The 23,793-nt window shown below is 37.9% G+C and overlaps 1 protein-coding gene across 3 annotated transcripts in view; it reads right to left on the reverse strand.

Annotated features, from left to right (window-relative positions):
* Window positions 1-531: 531 nt before the first annotated feature.
* The window catches only part of LOC311085932 (uncharacterized protein), a 223,955-nt gene continuing 200,693 nt past the window's right edge, over window positions 532-23,793 (reverse strand). For all 3 annotated transcript variants that reach the window (XM_084118552.1, XM_084118550.1, XM_084118551.1), the window contains 5 exons: window positions 20,831-21,004; window positions 19,651-19,824; window positions 15,223-15,384; window positions 3,984-4,030; window positions 532-3,908 (listed from right to left, as the gene is read on the reverse strand). In XM_084118552.1, coding sequence (XP_083974678.1) covers window positions 3,349-3,908; window positions 3,984-4,030; window positions 15,223-15,384; window positions 19,651-19,824; window positions 20,831-21,004 — 1,117 coding nt within the window. In that variant the 3' untranslated portion in view covers window positions 532-3,348. The remainder of the gene's footprint in view (window positions 3,909-3,983; window positions 4,031-15,222; window positions 15,385-19,650; window positions 19,825-20,830; window positions 21,005-23,793) is intronic.

Here is a 23,793-nt window from a genome sequence, read left to right on the forward strand (position 1 = left end):
GATCACAGGAATAAATATATACATTATATAATATATTCACATAGAAAACTGTTATTTTAAATTGTAATAATATTTCACAATATATATTAGCAAAATATAATTTATTTTCACTTTCGTTTTGGGGTGAAAATCTTTTGTGAGATTCACCCAATTCAGCATTTGCCTTGAATTGAACTTATATTTATGTATAGAGTTATATGCATTAAAACAAGTTCAACAGTTTCATGAAAATCAGCAATATGTGCAATATGTCATTTGTGCATTTTGTAGGGTAGGGGGGTTGTGCAATATGGGAGCTGTGAACAATAACGGTTGTAATTTTTAAAAACTGCCAATGAAAGGTGTTAATGTGCTACTATATATGTACCTGTCTAATGTATATGAGAACATGTATTGTGAGAGGGTGTGTTTGTATTTTGTGTTGTCTTTGTAAAAACTGCGGAATAGACAGAGTCCAAAACAAATTTCAATAATATTAATAATATAATTATAATAACATATTTACACAAAGAAACAAAAACCCAGAAAACATCCTCTGATATTTTTAATATGATCAACAAGATCTTCAAACCAACATCAACAAACGTTCACACACACACACACACAACAGGACAGTGAGTTTATACACTGATCACAGAAAACACACACAAGAGAAGAAACAACAACAGCAACACTTTGTGTGTTTGTGTCTGTCAGTTATTTTCCATGATTGTATTGTTAGATCAACATGTTTAATTTGTAGAGTTTTAGGAAATGGGTTTCCCTCTGAACCACTGCGGTTACACACTGTCCTCCTAAACCATATATACACGTGTGTGTGTGTGTGTGTGTATGTGTCAGTTAGTTGTGTGTGTGTGTGTCAGTCAGTTGTGTGTCGGTCAGTTGTGTGTGTGTTTGTGTATCAGTCAGTTAGTTGTGTGTGTATGTGTCAGTTAGTTGTGTGAGTGTCAGTCAGTTGTGTGTCTGTGTGTGAGTGTCAGTCAGTTGTGTGTGTATGTGTCAGTTAGTTGTGTGTGCGTGTGTGTGTGTCAGTCAGTTGTGTGTGTATGTGTCAGTTAGTTGTGTGTGCGTGTGTGTGTCAGTCAGTTGTGTGTGTGTGAGTGTCAGTCAGTTGTGTGTGTATATGTGTCAGTTAGTTGTGTGTGCGTGTGTGTGTGTGTCAGTCAGTTGTGTGTGTGAGTGTCAGTCAGTTGTGCGTGTGTATGTGTCAGTTAGTTGTGTGTGTGTGTGTCAGTCAGTTGTGTGTCTGTGTGTGTGTGTGTGTTTCAGTCAGTTGTGTGTGTGTCAGTTAGTTGTCTGTGTGTGTGAGTGTCAGTCAGTTGTGCGTGTGTGAGTGTGTAAGTCAGTTAGTTGTGTGTGTCAGTCAGTTGTGTGTGTCAATCAATGTGTGTGTCAGTCAATTGTGTGTGTGTGTGTGTGTGTGTGTGTGTGTCAGTTGTGTGTGTGAGTGAGTGTGTCAGTCAGTTGAGTGTGTCTGTGAGTGTCAGTCAGTTGTGTGTGTCTGTGTGTGTCAGTTAGTTGTGTGTGAGTGTCAGTCAGTTAGTTGTGTGTGTGTGTCAGTCAGTTGTGTGTGTGTCAATCAATGTGTGTGTGTGTGTGTCAGTCAGTTGTGTGTGTGTGTCAGTCAGTTGTGTGTGTGTGTCAGTCAGTTGTATGTATGTGTGTTTGTGTGTCAGTCAGTTAGTTGTGTGTGTGTCAGTTGTGTGTCTGTGTGTGTGAGTGAGTGTGTCAGTCAGTTGTGTGTGTGTATGTGTCAGTTAGTTGTGTGTGTATGTGTCAGTTAGTTGTGTGTGTGTGAGTGTCAGTCAGTTGTGCGTGTGTATGTGTCAGTTAGTTGTGTGTGTGTGTCAGTCAGTTGTGTGTCTGTGTGTGTGTGTGTGTTTCAGTCAGTTGTGTGTGTGTGTGTGTGTGTGTGTGTCAGTTAGTTGTCTGTGTGTGTGAGTGTCAGTCAGTTGTGCGTGTGTGAGTGTGTAAGTCAGTTAGTTGTGTGTCAGTCAGTTGTGTGTGTGTCAATCAATGTGTGTGTGTGTCAGTCAGTTGTGTGTGTGTGTCAGTTGTGTGTGTGAGTGAGTGTGTCAGTCAGTTGAGTGTGTCTGTGTGTGTGTGAGTGTCAGTCAGTTGTGTGTGTCTGTGTGTCAGTTAGTTGTGTGTGTGTCAATCAATGTGTGTGTGTGTGTGTCAGTCAGTTGTGTGTGTCAGTCAGTTGTATGTATGTGTGTTTGTGTGTCAGTCAGTTAGTTGTGTGTGTGTCAGTTGTGTGTGTGTGTGTGTGTGTGAGTGAGTGAGTGTGTCAGTCAGTTGAGTGTGTCTGTGTGTGTGTGAGTGTCAGTCAGTTGTGTGTGTGTATGTGTCAGTTAGTTGTGTGTGTGTCAGTCAGTTGTGTGTGTGTTGTGTGTGTGTGTCAGTCATTTGTGTGTGTCTGTGTGTGTCAGTCAGTTGTGTGTGTGTATGTGTCAGTTAGTTGTGTGTGTGTCAGTCAGTTGTGTGTGTGTTGTGTGTGTGTGTGTGTGTCAGTCAGTTGTGTGTGTGTGTGTGTGTGTGAGTGTGTCTGTGTGTGAGTGTCAGTCAGTTGTGTGTGTGTGTGTGTGTGTGTCAGTCAGTTGTGTGTGTGTGTATACGTGTCAATTAGTTGTGTGTGAGAGTGTCAGTCAGTTGTGCGTGTGTGTGTGTGTCAGTCAGTTGTGTGTGTGTTGTGTGTGTGTGTGTGTGTCAGTCAGTTGTGTGTGTGTGTGAGAGTGTGTCTGTGTGTGAGTGTCAGTCAGTTGTGTGTGTGTGTGTGTGTCAGTCAGTTGTGTGTGTGTGTATACGTGTCAATTAGTTGTGTGTGTGAGTGTCAGTCAGTTGTGCGTGTCTGTGTGTGTGTTGTGTGTGTCAGTCAGTGTGTGTGTGTGTATGTGTCAGTTAGTTGTGTGTGTGTGTGTGTGTCAGTCAGTTGTGCGTGTGTGAGTGTGCAAGTCAGTTGTGTGTGTGTGTCAGTCAGTTGTGTGTGTGTCAATCAATGTGTGTGTGTGTCAGTCAGTTGTGTGTGTGTGTGTGTGTGTCAGTCAGTTGTGTGTGTGTGTGTGTGTGAGTGTGTCTGTGTGTGAGTGTCAGTCAGTTGTGTGTGTGTGTGTGTGTGTCAGTCAGTTGTGTGTGTGTGTATACGCGTCAATTAGTTGTGTGTGTGAGTGTCAGTCAGTTGTGCGTGTCTGTGTGTGTGTTGTGTGTGTCAGTCAGTGTGTGTGTGTATGTGTCAGTTAGTTGTGTGTGTGTGTGTGTGTGTCAGTCAGTTGTGCGTGTGTGAGTGTGCAAGTCAGTTGTGTGTGTGTGTCAGTCAGTTGTGTGTGTGTCAATCAATGTGTGTGTGTGTCAGTCAGTTGTGTGTGTGTGTGTGTGTTTAATGTGACACAGAGACACTGAAGAGTTAACATAATTAAGTCTAAATCCAGCACAGAGGGGTTCAGTGAATGTGTGTGTGAATGTGTGTAAGTGTGTGAGTGTGTGTGTGTCAGAGACGCTGTAGAAGGACAGAGTGCCGGCCGACACGTCCACACACACTCCTGCTCTCTTACAGGATCCTGAACCAGCAGAAACAGCAGTGGAGATACGATTGTGCCAGACAGTGAATCTGTGATCAGAGCATTCAAGACTCCAGGACTTCTGATTCAGTCCAAACACACAGTCACTCCCTCCTTTCCTCTTGATTCCTTTATATGACACTGATATATCAGCATTATCTCCACTCCATTCAGCCTCCCAGTAACAGCGTCCAGTCAGACTCTCTCGACACAGAACCTGAGGCTCATCAAATCTCTCTGGATGATCAGGATACGACTGACTCTCTCTCACATGCGTCACCTTTCTGTTCTCCTCAGACAGAGCGAGATCAGTGTGTGCTGTGTTTGGATCCAGTGTGAGATCAACGGCATCTGAACACAAGAACACACACATTACAACAGCAACATTTACAACAACACACACTAAATCTATGTTTCTGGACTTACATTTTCGGGGTCCTGCTGTAATCCTGAACTCTCCTCCGTGATCCACACTAGAACACAGATTTACATCATTTATTATTTAATCATAATATTATTATTAATTTTTGCCATTTTATGTTTATATTTATATTATTATTATTTCCTTCTGTAGTTTAATCTCATGATTGAGTGTTTGAAGGGATGTTTGTCTTCATGTTTCAGTGTTGAGCGTCACAGGACGATGTTGAGAAACTCTGATCTCACACTGATTCTGCTTTATTATAATAACATTTGTTCATTTGTTCTAGTCGGACGAAGTGTGAATATTGAAACATGCGCTACTGAGATTATTGAATAAACGGCTCTTTTTATCGTCATCTCTTCGTCTCCGGCTTCTGTCTCTCTCAGTCAAACTCTCGGCTGAATGAAGACTCGTTTCTTCTGGCAGGGATTCGGCGTCCGGGTCGATCTAATCTCTAATATATCTCGCTTTTTTAAAACTGAACTCGAGTGAATAAAGATGAAGAGAAAATATCTCAGCCCAAAATAAGACAGAATAAGCAGAAGATCAAATAAAATGCTGATAAATTACAGATTTATTTTCACAAACTGCTCTGGACTATCTGAAGTTCTTCTAATGAAGCCCATAAAGCCTAGAGTTATTTCTTCATGAGTAATTCATGTTCACACGAGGTTTAGTGACATCAGACACACGGACACACGCTGAACTGAGGGCCGCTGTTGTTCTGCGATGAGATGATAGCGAATAAAAAGGACACGAATATTCGTCGAATTTAAAATACAAATCCACATTCGAATGCAGAAACGGTGCATTAGAGTTTAGGAGACTCTCAGTGGTGCACAAGATGAGGATGATGTTTATGTAAGTGTCATTGTTGCGTATTAATGTTTAGTTCGCAGCTGCTGTTCATTCAACATATTAGAGAAATAGAGAAGCTCAAAGCGGACAAAATCTTGATTACGTCAAAACCGAAACCAAATCATTCACACAGAACACATATTTTGAGCATTTTCTAGACAGAAAACTTTGACTGTTGCACTCGAGTCTCTCACAAGAGCTCCGCATGTTCAGAAAACCATGTAAAGTTAAAAGAGGATCAACTTTATTTGACTCTGGATCACAAACCCAGTCACGAGTCGCACGGGTATATTTGTGGCAATCGCCGACAATCACTGTACGGGTCAAAATTATAGATTTTTCTTTTATGCCAAAAATCATGAGGATATTAAGATCATGTTCCATGAAGATATTTAGTAAATTTCCAACCGCAAATATATAAAACATTTATTTTTGTGAGTGAATGCAACACAATCACGAACATTAATGCACAACTTTAAAGGAGATTTTCTCAATGTTTTGATTTTTTTGCTCCCTCAGATTCCAGATTTTCAATAGTTGTGTCTCGGCCAAATATTGTCCTGATGTCCTGATGGAAAGCTCATTTATTCAGCTTTCAGATGATGTATAAATCTCAATTTAAAAAAATTGACCCATGTGACTGGTTTTGTGGTCCAGGGTCACATGTGACTCGAGACTTTATGGGGATTTTTTTATTCCACTGCATCTCATGTGTTTTTAATGTAATCTGTGTGATCGGCGCTTCAGCTCTTTCTCTTAAATATGCATAAATACATGATGCTGTTTGGTTCATAATTGTTTATGCAATTTATGAAATTATATTTAATTTATAAATGTTAGTTTAAGCATTAAGCACTTTTTTTTTTTACAGTCGTGTTATTTTATAGCTTTGAATAAACAATTGAATGCAGTACATTAATATTTTGCTCATTGCGCCCTCTTGTGGCCTCAGGAGACGAGCCAAAGCTTCATTAGCACTTATTTAATCTTCATTTAAAACCTGTCGGCTGCTTTTGATAAAATCCCCAGAAACGCCAAACTCAAACTAAAACAGTTTAATTAACAGTTCATGAAGCCTTTGCACTAAAAGCACAAGTATGGACTCATTTGAAAGCAGACACTTGGCAGTTTATTGTAAAGTCAGAATTAAATAGTCATAATGAAATTACAATAGTTTTAAATAGCTTCAAAGTTTTGTGAAGTTATTAGAAATGTATTTTTCTGACCATGTTATATTTATTGACACAAGATCTTATTTTGAGAAGACTCTAAAACACTAACTAATGTTTATTGTCATTTTCTAAGCATCCATTTAGTGTATTGTCTCTATTGTTTTGTGGTGTAAACGAGCCCCATTCAGTCTCAGTCTCCCCTGCACACATTCACACCTCTCCGGCCCGGTTATGGCTCTAATTATACTTTTGTCTTCATTATAATAGTAGTATAATTGCGCAGCGCGTCTGTGTTGTTCGTCACACGCATCACACACATGACCAGCGTCGGCCAATAGTGAGCCTACGTGTGACGTACAACACAGACGCGCTGCGCTTAAACACTACGTGAACCAACTCGAGGCCCAGAGAGAAGGAAATGAATAGTGGAATAAAGTCGTTATTTTTGTGTTTTTTTTGCACACAAAAAATATTCTCGTCGCTTGATAAACTTAAGATTAAAGTCCCACTCCGATCATATTTTGAGCTATTTTTAAACATTCTCAGTGGTCTTTAAATGATGATTATGCCGTTTTTAGCCAAAATCACAAAACCTGTGCCGTTTTCTGGGACTTTGCTTCAGCAGAGCGGCAGTAGCTCATTAGCAATTCGCCTCTGTGTTGTGGGGGGAGCCGTTGGCACGGAGACGACCCTCCCCCTCGTTCACACCGCCGCCGACTTGAGCTTCCGAGAAAACGGAGGAGAAGCTGATCATCGCCGTTGCTGGGTTTCCTATCATTATCGGATTAATTGCAGTTTAACCATCAGAGTGAAAGTTTATCATTTGCATGTGTTTTTAAGTCCTGCCAGTTTAACAGGGCGCGCTTGACAGGGCATATAAGAACGCAGAGAGATAGCAGAGAGAGAGAGAGAGAGAGAGAGCCTCGGCCGCGCGCGCGCACTCACTATTAATAATAATAAATAATAATGTGACCAAAACGGTTATACAAATGCTGTCATTATAAAAGGTTTCTAGTGTCAATGTATTGCTTGTTTATTTTGTTTACTTTTCATGGTGTGACACTTCTCTTCTCCCATGATCGAACATAGAATGCTGCTACGTCAGAGCGGCCAAAGCGTCAACAAGCTTCCTCGTACTTTTTGACAAGCGTCCTTGACAGGGCGGCCAGAGCTTCTTTGCCACTCAAGTCGGCGGTGGTGTGAACGTACAGTTAGCATTGCAACCAGCTACCGCACATAGGTGTTGATCCGCCATCGTCTTCTCTACTCCTCAGAACCTGAGCCGCGCGGGCGGAGGGGAGTATGAGCTTGTGGCACCGCCCAGTGGAGTTACTACGTCACAACTCCAGTCTATTTTAGCTGGCATTTTAGCGTCTGCTACTGATTCACAGCCATTTGAATGCAGAAATACTCAGAAATACAACTTTGAACTTATTTTTCTCAAGATATGTCCTCTAACATCAGAAAAATGCCACAAGAACATGTTAACACCTAGAAAAACATGATTTTCATCGGAGTGGGTCTTTAAGCCACTGCAGTCACTTGGACTATATTAACGATCTCTTTAATAACTTTTCTGGGCCAGCAAGTTATAATGTCTTAGAAGCCTATGGAGGAGTGATCCAGCTCTCAGATTTAATCAAAAATATCTTAATTTGTGTTGCGAAGATGAACGAAGGTCTGATAGGGTTGGAACAACATGAGGGAGAGTAATTACTGACAGAATTTTCATTTTTGGGTGAACTAACCCTTTAAGCCTGCTAAAATGCATTTGTATGAGCTTCTGTTACTGTCACTGTTCATTCTATTGCTCTATCATATTTTATCTTTCATTTAATAGCACAGCACATATTTAGAGCAGCTTCAGCAGGGCTCAGTGCTGAGGATCGGGTCAGCGGTACAAATGTTTAGACACCAGTGAAATATCAATTATTTAATCCAATTTTGATACAACAAAAACTGCCAGCCTAATTTATGTGAATTTAAAACATTATTAAAGACAAGTAAGCAGTCAGTAACAAAATGAGAACAAATAATCGAATTACAAATAGGACAAATAAATACAATAGAACAAAGAAAGGCTACAAATGAAATAGTGTTTTAGAGTTTTTCGGGTAGATCTAACATACAGAAATTTGAATAAAGTCATCAAATGTGAAAAAAAAAAATCATATTCATTACTGTCTAAATTAAATATAGATGGATATTTTTGTAAAGTTGAAAAGGGTAGCCTATTTAGTCAAGAGCAGTGAGTAATTTATTTGTCCTTTGATTAACATTAAAACACAGTAGCAGGATTATTAGACTGCTGTCCCTTTAAGACCGAACGCACGGACCGCATTTGAACATGGCTATGTTGTTTACTTGAGATATAACCGACTTTGTTTACTAGGATACTCACCAAGACGGGCGTTTTTACATGAACTTCGTACGGAATTCGTCCGTTTAAGCGCAAGACGTAAAAATAGACAATTCAATTCAGTATTCGCGCGCTGTCTATCAAGACGTTGGTTTGCGGGCGCGCGCTTCGGATGTTTGCGTTCATTAAACTTCTTGACGTCTTCAAACGTCCTGTAATAATGTAGGGAACCACTCGTTATACATAAATCAGGTAACAGTTCATGTTTTACTTTACTTACATATACGATTTCGTTTTAATCCAAATGACACGTGCTGAGTGAACGATCAGCAATCAAGAGCATTCAACAGAAGTGCGCGCTCTCGCGCTCTCTCTCTCTCGCGCTCTCTCTCTCTCGTCAGTTAACGTTAATAATAAGCAACATGCCTCGTTTTATTTTCATTGCCATTGACATCCGACTGGACTACAAACTTTCCACTGATGTCTGTTTAAAGGGATGTGCTCGACCATCTCGCGCATCTGTGCCGTTGTAACGGTGGAGTGGGGACGCGCGCGTGCATGCAGATAGTTTTACCTGGATTTCCAGCAGATGTTAGACGGCTACAGATTCGTCACAGCGAATTTTTCACTGAGCAGATTTAAAAGCTTTCCACATTATTGGAAAATGTTTGTATCATATTAGGACACTGTTGTTTACTCTGTCGCTGCTCCGCTGAATGTTTCAGACGCATTTAAGGGAAGTTTTAATGTGTTTTAATGTCACGACACACACAGACCACGGCCACATTATTTTGTTACATTCGTTTCAATTAAATTGAATATCTGATGACAACTGTTAGTAGATTAAATAAATTATGCTATTGGCATTGTGTCTTTGCAGTGCGTGTGTATTCGCAGATTATTGTTATGATGCCAATTTGTGGCTTAATTTAAACTGAGCAGCAATACTGCTGTGGTTAAAGGGATGTCAAGCATTTATTTATTATTTATTTTAATGTTACTGAGGAATGAGTTAAAGCATAAAGCATACAGTAGGCTACACTCCATAAATGTTCCTAAAGAGTGTTGAAAATTGAGAAGCCATAGCTTATGATCCAGTGAATTACCCACAGCATTTATTCATGGGAATGTTCAACAAACATATTCATTAGCTAACAGGTATGAAAGCAACAATAACAAAAGGAAGAAGAAAAAAAAATAGGCAAATGTGCATGCATGCAGGACAGCTGTATTTGCCAACAGTGGAAGATCTGACCACACAGTCCCACCTTCAACATTCTGAACATTCAATCTAAGGAAGAACAAACTATAGACTAAGTTACATGTTAATGAAGAACAGTCACTTGTTTTGCAGTGTATATGTATACATTTTTCTTACCCATTGGCCAGTTTGGCCTTCATACCTATGCTGCTCTGCATCTAATACAATCATGTTATATTAGTAAATAAATGTCACAGTTGTATTATCTTTTTAAGAACAATTTAACACACCATCACCCTTCATTGTGAAATGTTCACATCTCCTCTTTATATAATCACGCTCCTTTCTTGAGCAGCGATCGGGATATTGGTTATAAGTATTTGATTTGTCTAACTTTAATTGCATCCATTTGCTGTGGCAGTATATGGCCTAAAAACGACACTTAATTTATAGACCTTTTAATCTGTTCCTAACGGTTAGCAGACGACAACAATGCAACTTGCACATTTACATTCTTATCAGTTCTTACTTTCCCTGGAAATCGAACCCATGAACTTGGCGTTGCTCTACTGTTTGAGATAATTAACTTCATGACCCTATAAGCATAGCTGCTTTATGTCCAGGGGAAAGGATCCAGAGGCGTCAGAGCTGGTTGTACAGAAAAGAGATCTTAATATAATCAGCAGCGTAAAATAAGCTGATAAGTGTTTTTATATAAAAATAATAGATCCATTATAAAATTAGGCTATATGCAGATCAATAAATGCAACTTGTTGAAAAAATTTAAATGACTTTGTAATTTATGTTTCTTTTAGGTAGCCTAGCTACTTTAATTTAATCTACATCTGTTGTTATTTGTGATTAGAACTCATGACAACACATGAGAAAATATGATACATTAATGTTGAGAAGAAGATTCGTCTTCTGAAGTGCACTGACAAGTCTGTTCATCCAGTGAAACCGAATGCCCCATGTTAACATAACCCCATGTTAACATTAACATGTTAACAGAAGCATTTCTGAGCTTCACACTAAAGTATGTTAAAATTCTTTGAAATTGCATCAAATTCGCAGGAACATGCACGAACATCGCTTTATTATGCATACTAGTGTACAACTGGTGAAACACGTTTTTAATCATGGATCCGTGAAAAATGGCTGTGACGAATCTGTAGCTGTCTAACATCTGCTGGAAATCCAGGTAAAACTATCTGCGTGCACGCGCGTTCCTCCCAGGGGGGCAGGGTTTCATAAAATATTGAAGCTTCCCCGGGCGCCGCCACTGATTAGCGGACCCCCACCTGCTGTTAGCATTAGGGCTGGGACGGTATGGATTTTTTCTTACCGCGGTTGAAAAGCAAGAAATTCCCGCGGTATAGCGGTAAACCGCTTTAAATCAACCCAGACAGTATTTATATCGTTTTTACCTTTTGTACACAGCCACGTCCAAGTGATCTGATCTGACGTGTACGCAGACTGGTGCATAGATATATACACTAGATGTTGCCTTGGCGACGGCAGTTCATTGAACGAAGTCCGTAGCCAAGGCGACATCTAGTGTATATATCTATGCACCAGTCTGCGTACACGTCAGATCAGATCACTTGGACGTGGCTGTGTACAAAAGGTAAAAACGATATAAATACTGTTCGTTTTCTCACACAAACCGCTCGTTTCGTGTCTTAGGCCATCAATGTGTACTTACAATGGGGAATTGTTTAATTTGGACGATGGGGAATTGTTTTAATTTGGACTCTGTGCATGCTCTTTGAGGTGGTGACCATAGACCTGCATTATATGACTGACAGACAAGAACGGGTTGACCTAAAAATATCAAAATTGAATCTACTGCGGAAAAAAAGACACCTACATCTTGGATGCCCTTGAGGTAAGCTAAAACATACCAAAATTTAATTTCAAAGTGAACTATCCCTTTAATCAGTATTTTGGCAAATGATGTGGGTATGTTCAAATGTACTTTTACAACAATTGTTTAGAACACGTAAAACTGCGCAGCGTTATCACAACAATGAATTCGACATACATTAGCATCTATGACAACCAATGTAGTATTAAACCTTACTTTTCTTCCGGTTAATTCATTTTAATGAAATAAAAGTGTGATGAGGTTCAAGAGTCAGGAAGGAAGAAGACAGGGGTCGGCGTGACTGGGACTCGTACTTTATTAAAATAAAGCAAAACAAAACAAACAAAAGTCGTGCACAACGCGCATTCACCGTGGCAACCGAAAATGAGAGCTCGGATCCACCGGTTTTATTTCTCTGCATCCAATTTTCTCTTCAGTCTCTCTCTTGTTCCAGCGCGGCTTATAAGCGGTCTCTCCATGCGGATCACGGCAATAAGACACAGGTGTTCGTCATTTGCACTTGACCTACTTGCGTCCTGCTCGTCTCTTCTCTCTCCCATTACAGACCGCGCTGAACCACGCCCCCCTCGCCACAAAAAGCATGTCATTATAAAAATAGAACTTAACCTCATCCATGAACATGATTTTTCGATTCCCGTCTGACTGATTTACATCCACGGTGGAGTTAAAAACGACAGTTCCCATCATTCCACGCTCCTTCACATCGTCATCAAGCTACGCCGTTGTGGTTGTTTGGAATGTAGCGCCCTCTAGCGGCAAAAAATTATTGCATATTGTACCTTTAATATTCATTTAACATATTTGTTTGTTTGTTTGTTTTGTTTGTATCATGTCTTTTGGGTACAAACATACACATGGATATAAAAAGAGTGTTACAGCTGCACACAGTAATTTTCTATCATTAAAGACTTACAGACGTAAACAAATGTGACCCCTGCTGGCAAATTAAGTCAAAATGTGCACAGACTAATTATGAACTAGGCTTGGGCGATATGCTCCATTTTCATATTGTCTTATCGTCAGCCTGTGAGATCGGCGATACACGATATTATCGTGAGGGGGGCGGGGCTTACTTATTTGATTATTAACTTGCTTATTTACTCAATTTGCTTGTTTTATTACTTCGTTTTAAATATGAGAATTTTTTTCTATTTTGCTAGCAAAGGTGGAATGTTTATTAATAGGCTAAATCAGGTTAATTCCCGGTATAGTGAGGTAAAAAAAGATCCTAATCATTCTTGTATCTGACTCAGAGTATTTCAACATGTCAGCGGGAAATTTACGGACACACATTATCCTCTCATGCCGTTACTGATGCAGCATTTTGCCTGTAGGCTACTTCTGCACGAGATGAGAACACCTTTTAATTTCTTGGGTCAAAAAAAAGTGTTGCAGTCTGCGATATGTCCTCCTACCAGTGCTCTCTCTGTCTGGATGCACTTCACTTATGCGCACCGCACTTCAATAAGCCCAAATAACGCGGGTTTTAAATGCCGGGAGAAATCAGAGGCAAAAATCTAAAAGTCGATCGGTTATACTTAAACCTATGACTTGACTCTGATAAAGGAAAACGGGCTAATGCGTTTACATGACCACATGCATTGTCTGTTTATTCAGCATAATCGAGTTAATAACGTGCATGTAAACGCGCTCATTCCCTGAAAATGAAAGCAGAAACGAACTGAGCTTTCACTGCATTAACGGCGCGTTCTCTCAAAGACGACGGTGGATATAACGGTACAGCAACTATCAATTTACTGGCTTAATATTTCTCTTGTGGACTTACATTATTGACAGTGAAAAAATTTGAAGAATATTTCTTGTTAAACAAGTTTAAGTTGCTTGTTATTTTTACAGATGGCAGAGTTTCACAGATATGCTTCGTGAACTAAAGACTTTTATTAGGCCTAGGCGGCCTGTATAATTTTATTGATATTATTAGGCTATAATTAATATTTTGTAATTGTATTGTTTTTAGTGTTATTAGTGTCATTAAATATTTTGTTAATGTGCTATGGAAACAAAATACTGACAAACAACGATGCCGCGTCTTCATCTTGGCTCTGTATAAGAATGATGCGTCTGTTAAAGCACTCTTGACAATTTGTGAATGGATCACCTTGCAATTAAATTTCGTTGTGGGGTGTAGTTTTTTTAGTCTGTTTTAAAAACATTTTCTTTGAGGAGTCCTCATGCGCGTGTCCGTGATGTCGCAAGTGTGGTTATGTGGTGATGTCGTTATGAATTTAGGCAAGGCAAATATAATTGTAGTTCCTAATTAATTTAATAACTATACTAGCTTCATAATAAAAATAATAATAATAATAATAATAATAATTTAATACATTAATGGGAAAACGAGCCAATTATCGTATTGATATCGTCAAAGGCATCTGCCATCGGCGATATCTCTGTCTATCGTCGATACACGATACTATCGTCTATCGGCACAACCCTATTATGAACTACAGGCAAAATAAGTGAAAAAAGGTTCACTTTTGAGGTTTTCACAAAAAATGAGTTCATTAAGCCCTCTCTAGCGATCCCAATGCTCCAAATAGCAATTAAACATCTAAAACTATCTTTATTTGTACGTTTCCTTCAATCCGTGACAAAATGCAGTTTTCTCTGCTCACTTTTCGATGACTGGCGCTTCCTCTCAGCACAAGTTTGGTATCGTTTTAAAGCACAGCATTTCAACTTTGTGAATATTCATAGCGAATTCTCAGTGGCATGAGTCTGAACCAATGACATGTGATTTTCAAACTCATGCTGATGTAAACAGAACGATCGTATTCTCGCTGACTGACAGATCTAAAGTGTGCGCAGAAAGACGCCTCAGACAGTGCGCGATCCCGATATACACATACACCCAGAATTACAGTATTTCAAAATGTCTGTCTTGGCGAGTATTCACTCAAACATTATCTGTTATGTCTTAAGTGAATGTTCGGTTAACTGTTGGGGAAAAACATCTGATGTGTAACATTATATTACATCTGTGCATTACAGTAGGTCTTAATATATAGGCTGTCTGTCTCAATGATAATCAAACAATTGTGTTATCCTGAAAAAAAAAATCTATATTTTTCCTACAGATATTTGGTTTTGACTTGGTGTGTGCCAAGTTTGGTGGTATTACCAGGGATTTTAAGGTTTTAAGGTGATTTTGTTTTGGAACTTTCAGAAAACTAACTCGATTTTTCTCAAAATTGACTTTGCTGACTCTATTGACTTCAAACAGGTGTGTCATTTTTTTGTCTGATTCCAACAAATCATACATCATTTTGAAGCTTTTTGAATAGAGAATATGAAAATAACAGTAACACATTTGTGAAAATTTGCTCATTGTGACAAATATGTTTAAATTAGGTTCACTCAGTGATGATAACTTCTGTCATATCAGTGCCCTAATAAATTATGACTTTTTTTTTAATGGAGCAGGTGGAATAAAATTATCTATGACTGAAGGCATATAATCATATTATTATTATTATTATTATTATGTCATCATGTTAAATCTCTATGTCTGTTAATTTATTATGAAAGATAATTATGTGTTGTAATATTTCTGAACATTATTTGCGGTATGCAATAATAGGATAGAGCAATACATTAATGTACAGTCTAAGTCTTTTTGAGAACAAAAGTATCATCTCATGACAACCACAAAATAAAGAGACTCTAAAAGGAAAACTCAGTCTTTCTCAAATTTAACACTCAAATACACATCATACATGATGACTGTTACTGCTCTACATACTTGAGTTTGTCCAGATGTTTGAGTGTATCAGAGAGCAGCTTCACTCCTGTATCTCCTGGGTGATTGTAGCTCAGATCCAGCTCTCTCAGGTGTGAAGGGTTTGAACTCAGAGCTGATGCCAGAGCAGCACAACCTTCCTCTGTCACCATACAGTAAGATAATCTACAACAACAAGTGTTCATGTTAGTGTGCTTCATTATTAGAGATGTACAGTTAAAATATAGCCTGAGGCAGGGGCTGCGCTAGGGGTGGACAAACAGGGTTGAAGCCTTGAATGTTTTCAATAAAGTCCCGAATGTTTTATTATCTTGTCTTTGTCAAAGAACTGAACAATCAGGGTTCATACACATTTTAACCAATACTATTCCATGACTTTTCCATGACTTTTCCATGACTATTCCATGACTTTTCCATGACTTTTCCATGACTTTTCCATGACTTTTCCATGACTTTATGGCACATTACCATGACTATGTATTCCTGAAAATGTCAGTCGACATTAGAGCTGACACAGAAGCGGCATCAAAACTGGCATTAGCCTACTATATTTACACTTCATTTACAATTGCATAAATAAAGCTATTCAATATTTAAATGAAATGATTTATAATTTTAATGTTTTAATTAAAAGATACTTTAAATATGAAACTAAAACCACCAGTAGGTGGCGGCAAGTCACTGTCTTAATAAGCGAGTTGTTGGAGTAATTTCAACCGATTCGTTCAAACGGCTGATTCATTCAGAAAAACAAGTGATTGTTCATTGAATCGTTAAAATGATTCGTTCAAAACGCATTTCATTGAATGAATAAACAAAATCAACGATGTCTGTTGGACTACGGCTTCATTATGAAATTCTCGTCGGCGATATAAAGTGAAAATTGACAATATTGCGTCCAAAAAGTAACTCACAATGTTAACTTTATTGTTAATTTAACTGTTGTATAAAATAAATAGCACATTTGCAATTATGCACAGGAAAACGGCACTCTTGCTCATGTGATATTCTAATATAACAACATAATATGATATAAATATAAGACAAAAACTCATTTGGGGACATCTATATCTGCACACATCACGCAGTGAAAGCAAGCATGAGAGACAAACGCGATGTCAGCTCGCACTCGCAGTGCCTCGTACATAGTTAAAACAATGATTACAATATCATCATAGTTCATAGACAATATCGCACACTCCTAAGCACATAAAGAATGAACTTACAATTGAACTGACATTTACTCGTTTTCTTCTCTCCTCTCAGGAGACAGACGTAGGCTAATATGCTGCGTATTGTTTCACATGCGGCCAGAGCTGCAATCCTCTTTCCGCTACATTCTCGACCCACCGGTGCTTGCAAAACTTTAGCATGCTCGTGCCACTTTCCTGGCATTTCAATTAAATTTCTGTCAGCACCGACTTCGCCTCAGGCAACATCGCAACAAGTGAGTGAATCGGAAGTGAACTGAACGTTATGCCGCCAGAATATAAGGACGTTAAGACAACGCGAAATATTTTTTTTATTAAACAGTTTTTGTATTAATCACATATTATGCTGTGTTAAAAAAAATTCCATGACTTTTCCAAAACTTTCTGGGTCTTTTTATTGTTTCAAAACCTTTCCAGGCCTGGAATTTGCATTTTTCAAATTCCATAACTTTTCCAGGTTTTTTCAAAACGTACGAACCCTGAACAATTATTCAGAAAAAATAATTGTGAATACAAAGTGCCCAATCCCCTTAATTTTCTTTTAATAAACTCTGTACACTAATTTGTCGGCAGTCACTATTTACAAACTATTTATTCACTAAGGCCTGGTTTCACAGGTCTTAGATTAAGCCAGGATTAGGCCTTAGTTCAATTAAGAAATTTAAGAAGCTTTTATAAATGTGCCTTAGAAAAAAACATTACTGGTGTGCATCTTGTGACAAAACAAGGAAGCAGTTTAACCAGCTCAAACATGCATTTTAGTCTGGGACTAGCATTAGCATTGTCTGTGTAACCAGGGGTAACACTATATTGGGATATTTCACTTTGACTCATCCCCCTCTAATTCAGCGTTGTTCAGCGTTCTCCAATTGACAGTGCTAAAAGCAGAATAAATAAAATCATAAATTATGACACCAAAGTAGAAGACAAGCTGTTTGCCTTTACTGGTAGATTGTTGTAATATCTTAATCAGTTCTTTGTCATTAATGCAGTTTTTATAATGTGATGCAGGAGCAATACAAAACAGTTTCCCGATGCAAGACAGTCTTTGTAATCTTTAATCAAAATATGAAAATTTGTTTCCAATTTTGAATGTGTTTTTTCTGATGACGTCAGTTTGATGGCTTGGGCTGAACATCCTTAAACCTCCTCCAACCATCAGTATACTGTGAGCTAGAGATGGAGAGAAGGGGTGCTAAAATCAAGAACCGGACCTCTACTTTTATCTCATTTAATATTCCGTTCGAGTAAGAAAACGGTCACAAATTTCAGTTCATGTGGACTTTAAAGACATTAGCAGTGACAGATAGCACTCATTCATTGCACTCATTTAAACTGATTATCAGAGTGAAAGAAAAACATCACATGGATTTCATTTATTTCATTTTACTAAATGACCCAGCAGCTGATTGTGACCTTTATTTGGGGTTTGTGGTTTACATTTTATGTGTAGGTTCTTTAAATATGAATGGTTAAAAACAGAGGAGAAACCTTATTGTAGTGTTATCATCAAATTAATATGAAGTATAAAATATAAAGTATAAAAGTATACAAAATTTAAAAATAAACATTAAATAACTAATAATTTAATTAATAATAATTATTTTTTTAACTTTTAATACTTCAATATACTAAAAATCAAGTACTTTTGTACTTTTACACAAGCAAAATTGAAAAGGAATACTTAATACTTTTACTGGAGTAATATTTTATTTTAGTATCTGTACTTTTATTCAAGTATGATAGGTAAAGTACAGATACTTAATATGTGTACTTTGTCCACCAATGGTAACAGGCCTCAGATTTCAATTTATTCAAGTATGATTTAAATGTATTGCCGCAATTGACTCTTTTCATTTATTTTCACATTCCACTTTAAATCGCCACAGCCATAATACAATTTGTTTAATAATGCAGGGTTACATTTTTGCATCCTTGTCTTAAATTTCAGGGGCATTTTTGTTGATTCCTATCCCTGTACCAAACTTAGAAAGATATTAGTTGGATAATGTCTAAATAAATATCCAAATGTATATGGATTCATACAACACTTCAGCCATTTACTGACAGTAATTATCATAATATGATTTTTACAAGTAATTTTTTTTGCGCTCGTTATAAAAGTGTTTAAACAACAAAACATCCACTTGAACTTATTTGACAATCGGAATATCAATAATAATAATAAATTTTTGACTATTTTGAATAAAAAAGATCATCAGTCATTCAGCGCTATTGTAGCTGCTTTGTGTCACCATGGAAACCATGGAAACAATAAAGTGATACATTCTAAATAACAGAAATAATTTCCTTGAATAACTCACGCTTGGGGGTCAGCCAGAATATTTAAAACTTACGTGTGAAAAGGTTAAAATGATATATGGCACTTTATGCTGACTGCTATAATGGGTTAGAAAAACAAAGAAAAGTACAGAGTCAGGTGCCCCAAAAATATTATAGGTCTTTAAGGGTTAATATCATGACATGTCAGATCATGACAGACTTTAGCCTTAATTGACAGAAGATTACCGTATTTTCCAGACTATAAGTCACACTTTTTTTCATAGTTTGGCTGGTCCTGCGACTTATAGTCAGGTGCGACTTATATATCAAAATTAATTCAGACTGAGATGAACCAAGAGAAAACATTACCGTCTACAGCCGCGAGAGGGCGCTCTAGTTGGCGGAGTTGTTCAGAAGCGACACCAAGGATGAAGAAAATGATGTGGAATGAGATCGCGGGAGCTTGGTGAACTTGTTTACTGGTAACTTGCTTGTTAGACTCGCTGGCTTATGTTAATTTAGCCTATTCAGCCTCCCAGGTATATGTTCTTTATGCTATTGTGTAGCTGAAGAACTGTTAATGTGTTGCGTTAACATACCGGACACCTATTCAGCCTGTTGTTCTGTGTGCTACTGTGTAGTTGAATAACTTGCCTTTCCAGATTAAATGTCTTTTCTTGGTCTTGGATTTTCTGAAAAAAAATTCTAAATAAATGCGACTTATAGTCCAGTGCGACTTATATATGTTTTTTTCCTCTTCATGACGCATTTTTTGACTGATGCGACTTATAGTCCGGAAAATACGGTATTATATAATTGGCATAATGGAATCAAACCGTGTATTAATTACACTACCACAAATCAGTTAAAATGTTTCTGTCATTTTTAGACTTTTTAAATTTTCTAATTTTTTATTTATTTTCTATGAAGCACAAACCTAAGTATGATGAGTTGACAGTTTGGGCTATTCAGTCCAACACAGAGCAGCTTCACTCCTGAATCCTGCAGGTCATTGTGACTCAGGTCCAGCTCTCTCAGGTGTGAAAGGTTTGAACTCAGAGCTGACGCCAGAGCCGCACAACCTTCCTCAGTCATAAAACATCCAGATGATCTATAACAATAGTGTTCATGTTAGTGTCCAAAATCATTGACAGTCAATGACAGTCTCACACACAAAAGCAGTAGTGATCGACACAATCTCTGCTGTTGAACATTAAAGTTCTTTCACACCAAACACAAATATTCAGAATAAACAAGATTTTAAATAAAAACAGAACTGAAACAAAAACAGGGACAAACATTCCCAACAAGACAAAATTATTCTGTGAGCATGTCAGAAATGGAGATGATTTTAGATTTCGGTCTGGAGGTTCTAAAATAATAAAAAAAGTTTACATCAAACTCAAAAGCATATAGAAGCGGCTGTGGATGCCATATGCCAAAGGATAAAGTAGGGGCTGTAAAACCCTGTCTTCATTTCTGCTGGAGGGACGGGCTCTATAGAGTCCTTCGCCAGTAGGACTACGATCTCCGCCCGCAAGACAGGAGCCCCTCTTCCCGCACAGAGGTGAAAGAGTCTGAAAGAATGACCTCTGGTGGAGATCGAGCTGGTGGATGTCACAGAAACATCTACAGCATGAATGGTTCAAAGATTTGGAAAAGGGGGAAAAAACTTGTATTTCTAGAAACCTTGTGTCACTATTTTGGGTGACCCAACAAAAATAAATTAGCATATTTTGGGAGTATTTTTGTTTGTATTTAAAATTACCCAAACACAAAGCAAAAAAGAAAAACGTCCGGAAAAAAATTAGGATGTAATGTAATGTAATGTTAATGTAGGATTGGTCAGTACAATTTAAAAGACAGGGCTTAGAAAAGGGTCATTTGTCATGAAAATATGTTAATAAAATGATAAAACAGTGCAGAATATAAACATTTTTACTTTTTGCCTCCAACTTTTGGACCCCACTGTATACACATCTCCAAGAGGGCAGTTAGATTTGTGGTAGGCTTATGAAGGGAAAAACAGAACAATTTTCTATTTCCCAAAAAATGATTTCTTCTTAGACATGCTTGATGGGGGTCTGTACTAATTATCATCAGTGTGAAACACAAACCTCAGTATGTTAAGTTGACAGTTTGGACTCTTTAGTCCAGCAAAGAGCAGCTTTGCTCCCGAATCCTGCAGGTGATTGTTACTCAGGTCCAGCTCTCTCAGGGGGGAGTTTGATGATTGTAGAGCTGAGGCCAAAATTTCACAGTGCTGATCTGTGAGATGACAGCCTGCCAACCTGAAAACAGCAAGGACTCTGGTTAAAATGCATGCTGTTGTGCTGATGTCCCCTTATGCAAAGAAAATATATTTCCATACACATATTTATGATCAATATATTAAATGGTTTAAATATACTGGAAATATACAGAATATATTGCGTTAATATATTAAAATATGATGAACAAGGAATTGTCACTTTTCATAAATTGAAAAATATGTGACAATATATTTATTATTGCACTGTGTATTCATGTGTTACTTTCACTTGAGTTATGTTTCTGCCACACAAAATATTTGGGATGAGTTTACGAGGAAAGTTCTGTTGGTATTACTTAAGTCTAACTGGTCAAACAAAATATACATAATAAAAATATAATATAAACAAAATACTCATTCAAATAGTCGCCCCAATTATTTTTGAGATAAACCAAGGCAATATTTTGCTTGATAATGTGTTAAAAAATAATTGAGAAATTTAAGGCAACAGGTTTCCAAACTAAAAAATACTGCCTTGGTTCAACTAAAAAAATTGAGGCAACTATTTGGATTACGTGTTTTCAACGTGTACATTACATTATTCAGCATTATTCAATATATCGTAATATATTTTAATGCAATATATTATTCCCCATCATCGCACATTTTGGATGTCTCTCACATCAGTCACACCCAATTCAGATATTGCAGTCTCTACTAATGAACTACTGAGTTAAATCGGGTGTGTTAGATGAGGGAGACATCAAAAATGTCCAGTGTTGGGTGACCCAGGACAGGTTTGAGAAGCACTGACTTAGTTAACCAAATTCACCATAAAAGATCATGTTACTTTAACATTCACTCTCTGGTCAAAATTAAAACAAAGATTTTACTTAATTAAAAGTACATTTTGTACATCAGGGATCTTCAACTCCAGTCCTGGAGGGCTGATGTCCTGCAGACTTAAGTTCTAACTCTAATTAAACACACCTGTCTATAATTTGCAAGTAAATTTGAATGAGATTCACTTGTGTGAGGAAATTTGGAGGGCCAGTGTCCTAAACTCAGCAGGACACTTGTCCTCCAGGACTAGAGCTATATATATATATATATATATATATATATATATATATATATATATATATATATATATATATATATATATATATATATATATATATATGATGAAGTACTTTATTATATTGACTAAAATGGCCAATTGTATTGACTAAACCAATTATATTGACTAAAATGGCATCAACACCTGCCTTAGAGTTGGACTAGTTTTACTGGTAGCTTGGTTATGTTCACAACGTATAAAACTACAAAAAAAAATTTTTGAACACAAACCCCCAAACTTCTGTCAAATATAATTATGCTTATATTTCACACTCACAGAGCTTTTCTGCAGTTCCTCACAGCAGGTACCAGTCTCAATTTACCCTCTTTTGATTTGATGTTGTACCTATTAGGGTCTAACTCATCCATCACCTCCTCTGACATCAGGATCATGTTTGCCAATGTTGAGCATTGAGCAAGAGAAAGATTTTTTCCTTTTGTTTTAGAGTTTAAAAATGCCTGCATTTCTTTAACAAGAGAATGATCCTTCATCTCAATCAAGCAGTGTGACAGATTCATCCATCTTTCAGGACTGACATTGTTTTTTTGACCTCGTTTGAGGTTTTGGATTATTTTCTTCATGCTCTCTGGGTTGTTCTCTGTGTGAATCAGCAGATCCTGTAAGAGTCTCTGATTGGACTCCAGTGAGATGCCATGAAGGAATCGAAGGAAAAGATCCAGGTGTCCATTTTCACTCTTCAAGGCTTTATTCATTACTTCCTTCAGAAACACATCCAGAGGAATATTCTCACACTGAGTTCTGGACTTTCCTGTGAGGAACTCTTTCAGAACTTCACTGTTCTTGTGTAAATAGCAGAAAAACACATACAGTGCTGCAAAAAACTCCTGAAAGCTCAGATGAACAAAGCTGTAAACCTTCCTGTGATAAATCACAGATTCCTCCCTAAAGATCTCAGTGCAAATCCCAGAATACACTGAGGCGTCAGTGACGTCTATGCCGCTCTCAATCAGGTCCTCCTCATAGAACATCACATTGCCCTTCATCAACTGATTGAAAGCCAGTTCAGCAAGTTTCTCAATCACGTCTCTGTTGGACTGCAGGAGTTTCTCTGGATCTCTCTCTTCATACTTCTGGTTCCTCATATACGTTTGAATGAGGAGGAAGTGGATGTACATTTCAGTCAGAGTTTGAGGGATTTCTGCACTGAGATCTTGATTCAGGATGTTTTGAAGCACAGTGGCTGAGATCCAGCAGAAGACGGGTATGTGGCACATGATGTGGAGGCTTCTTGCTTTTCTGATGTGTGAGATGATTCTGCTGGCTTGATGCTCATCACTGATTCTCTTGCTGAAATATTCCTCCTTCTGAGGGTCATTGAATCCCTGAATTTCTGTCACACGGTTGATGTAGTTTGAGGGGATCTGATTGGCTGCTGCTGGTCTGGTGGTGATCCAGATGAGAACAGAGGGAAGCAGATCTCCTTTCATGAGGTTTGACATCAACACACCCACTGATGAAGACTCAGTCACATCAGAAACTTTCTCACTGTCTGAAAACTTCAGTGTAATTCTGCTTTCATCCAGACCATCAAAGATCAACACAACTGTACATTGATCATACATCTTTGAGTCCAGATCTTGAAGTTCAGGATGAAAGTCCAGCAGAAGTCTGTGAAGACTGTACTGATGATCTTTAATCAAGTTCAGCTCTCTAAATGGAAGCACAAACATGAAATCTACATCCTGATT

Source organism: Abramis brama (assembly GCF_963993115.1).
Source record: "Abramis brama genome assembly, chromosome: 1".
NCBI lineage: Eukaryota > Metazoa > Chordata > Actinopteri > Cypriniformes > Leuciscidae > Abramis > Abramis brama.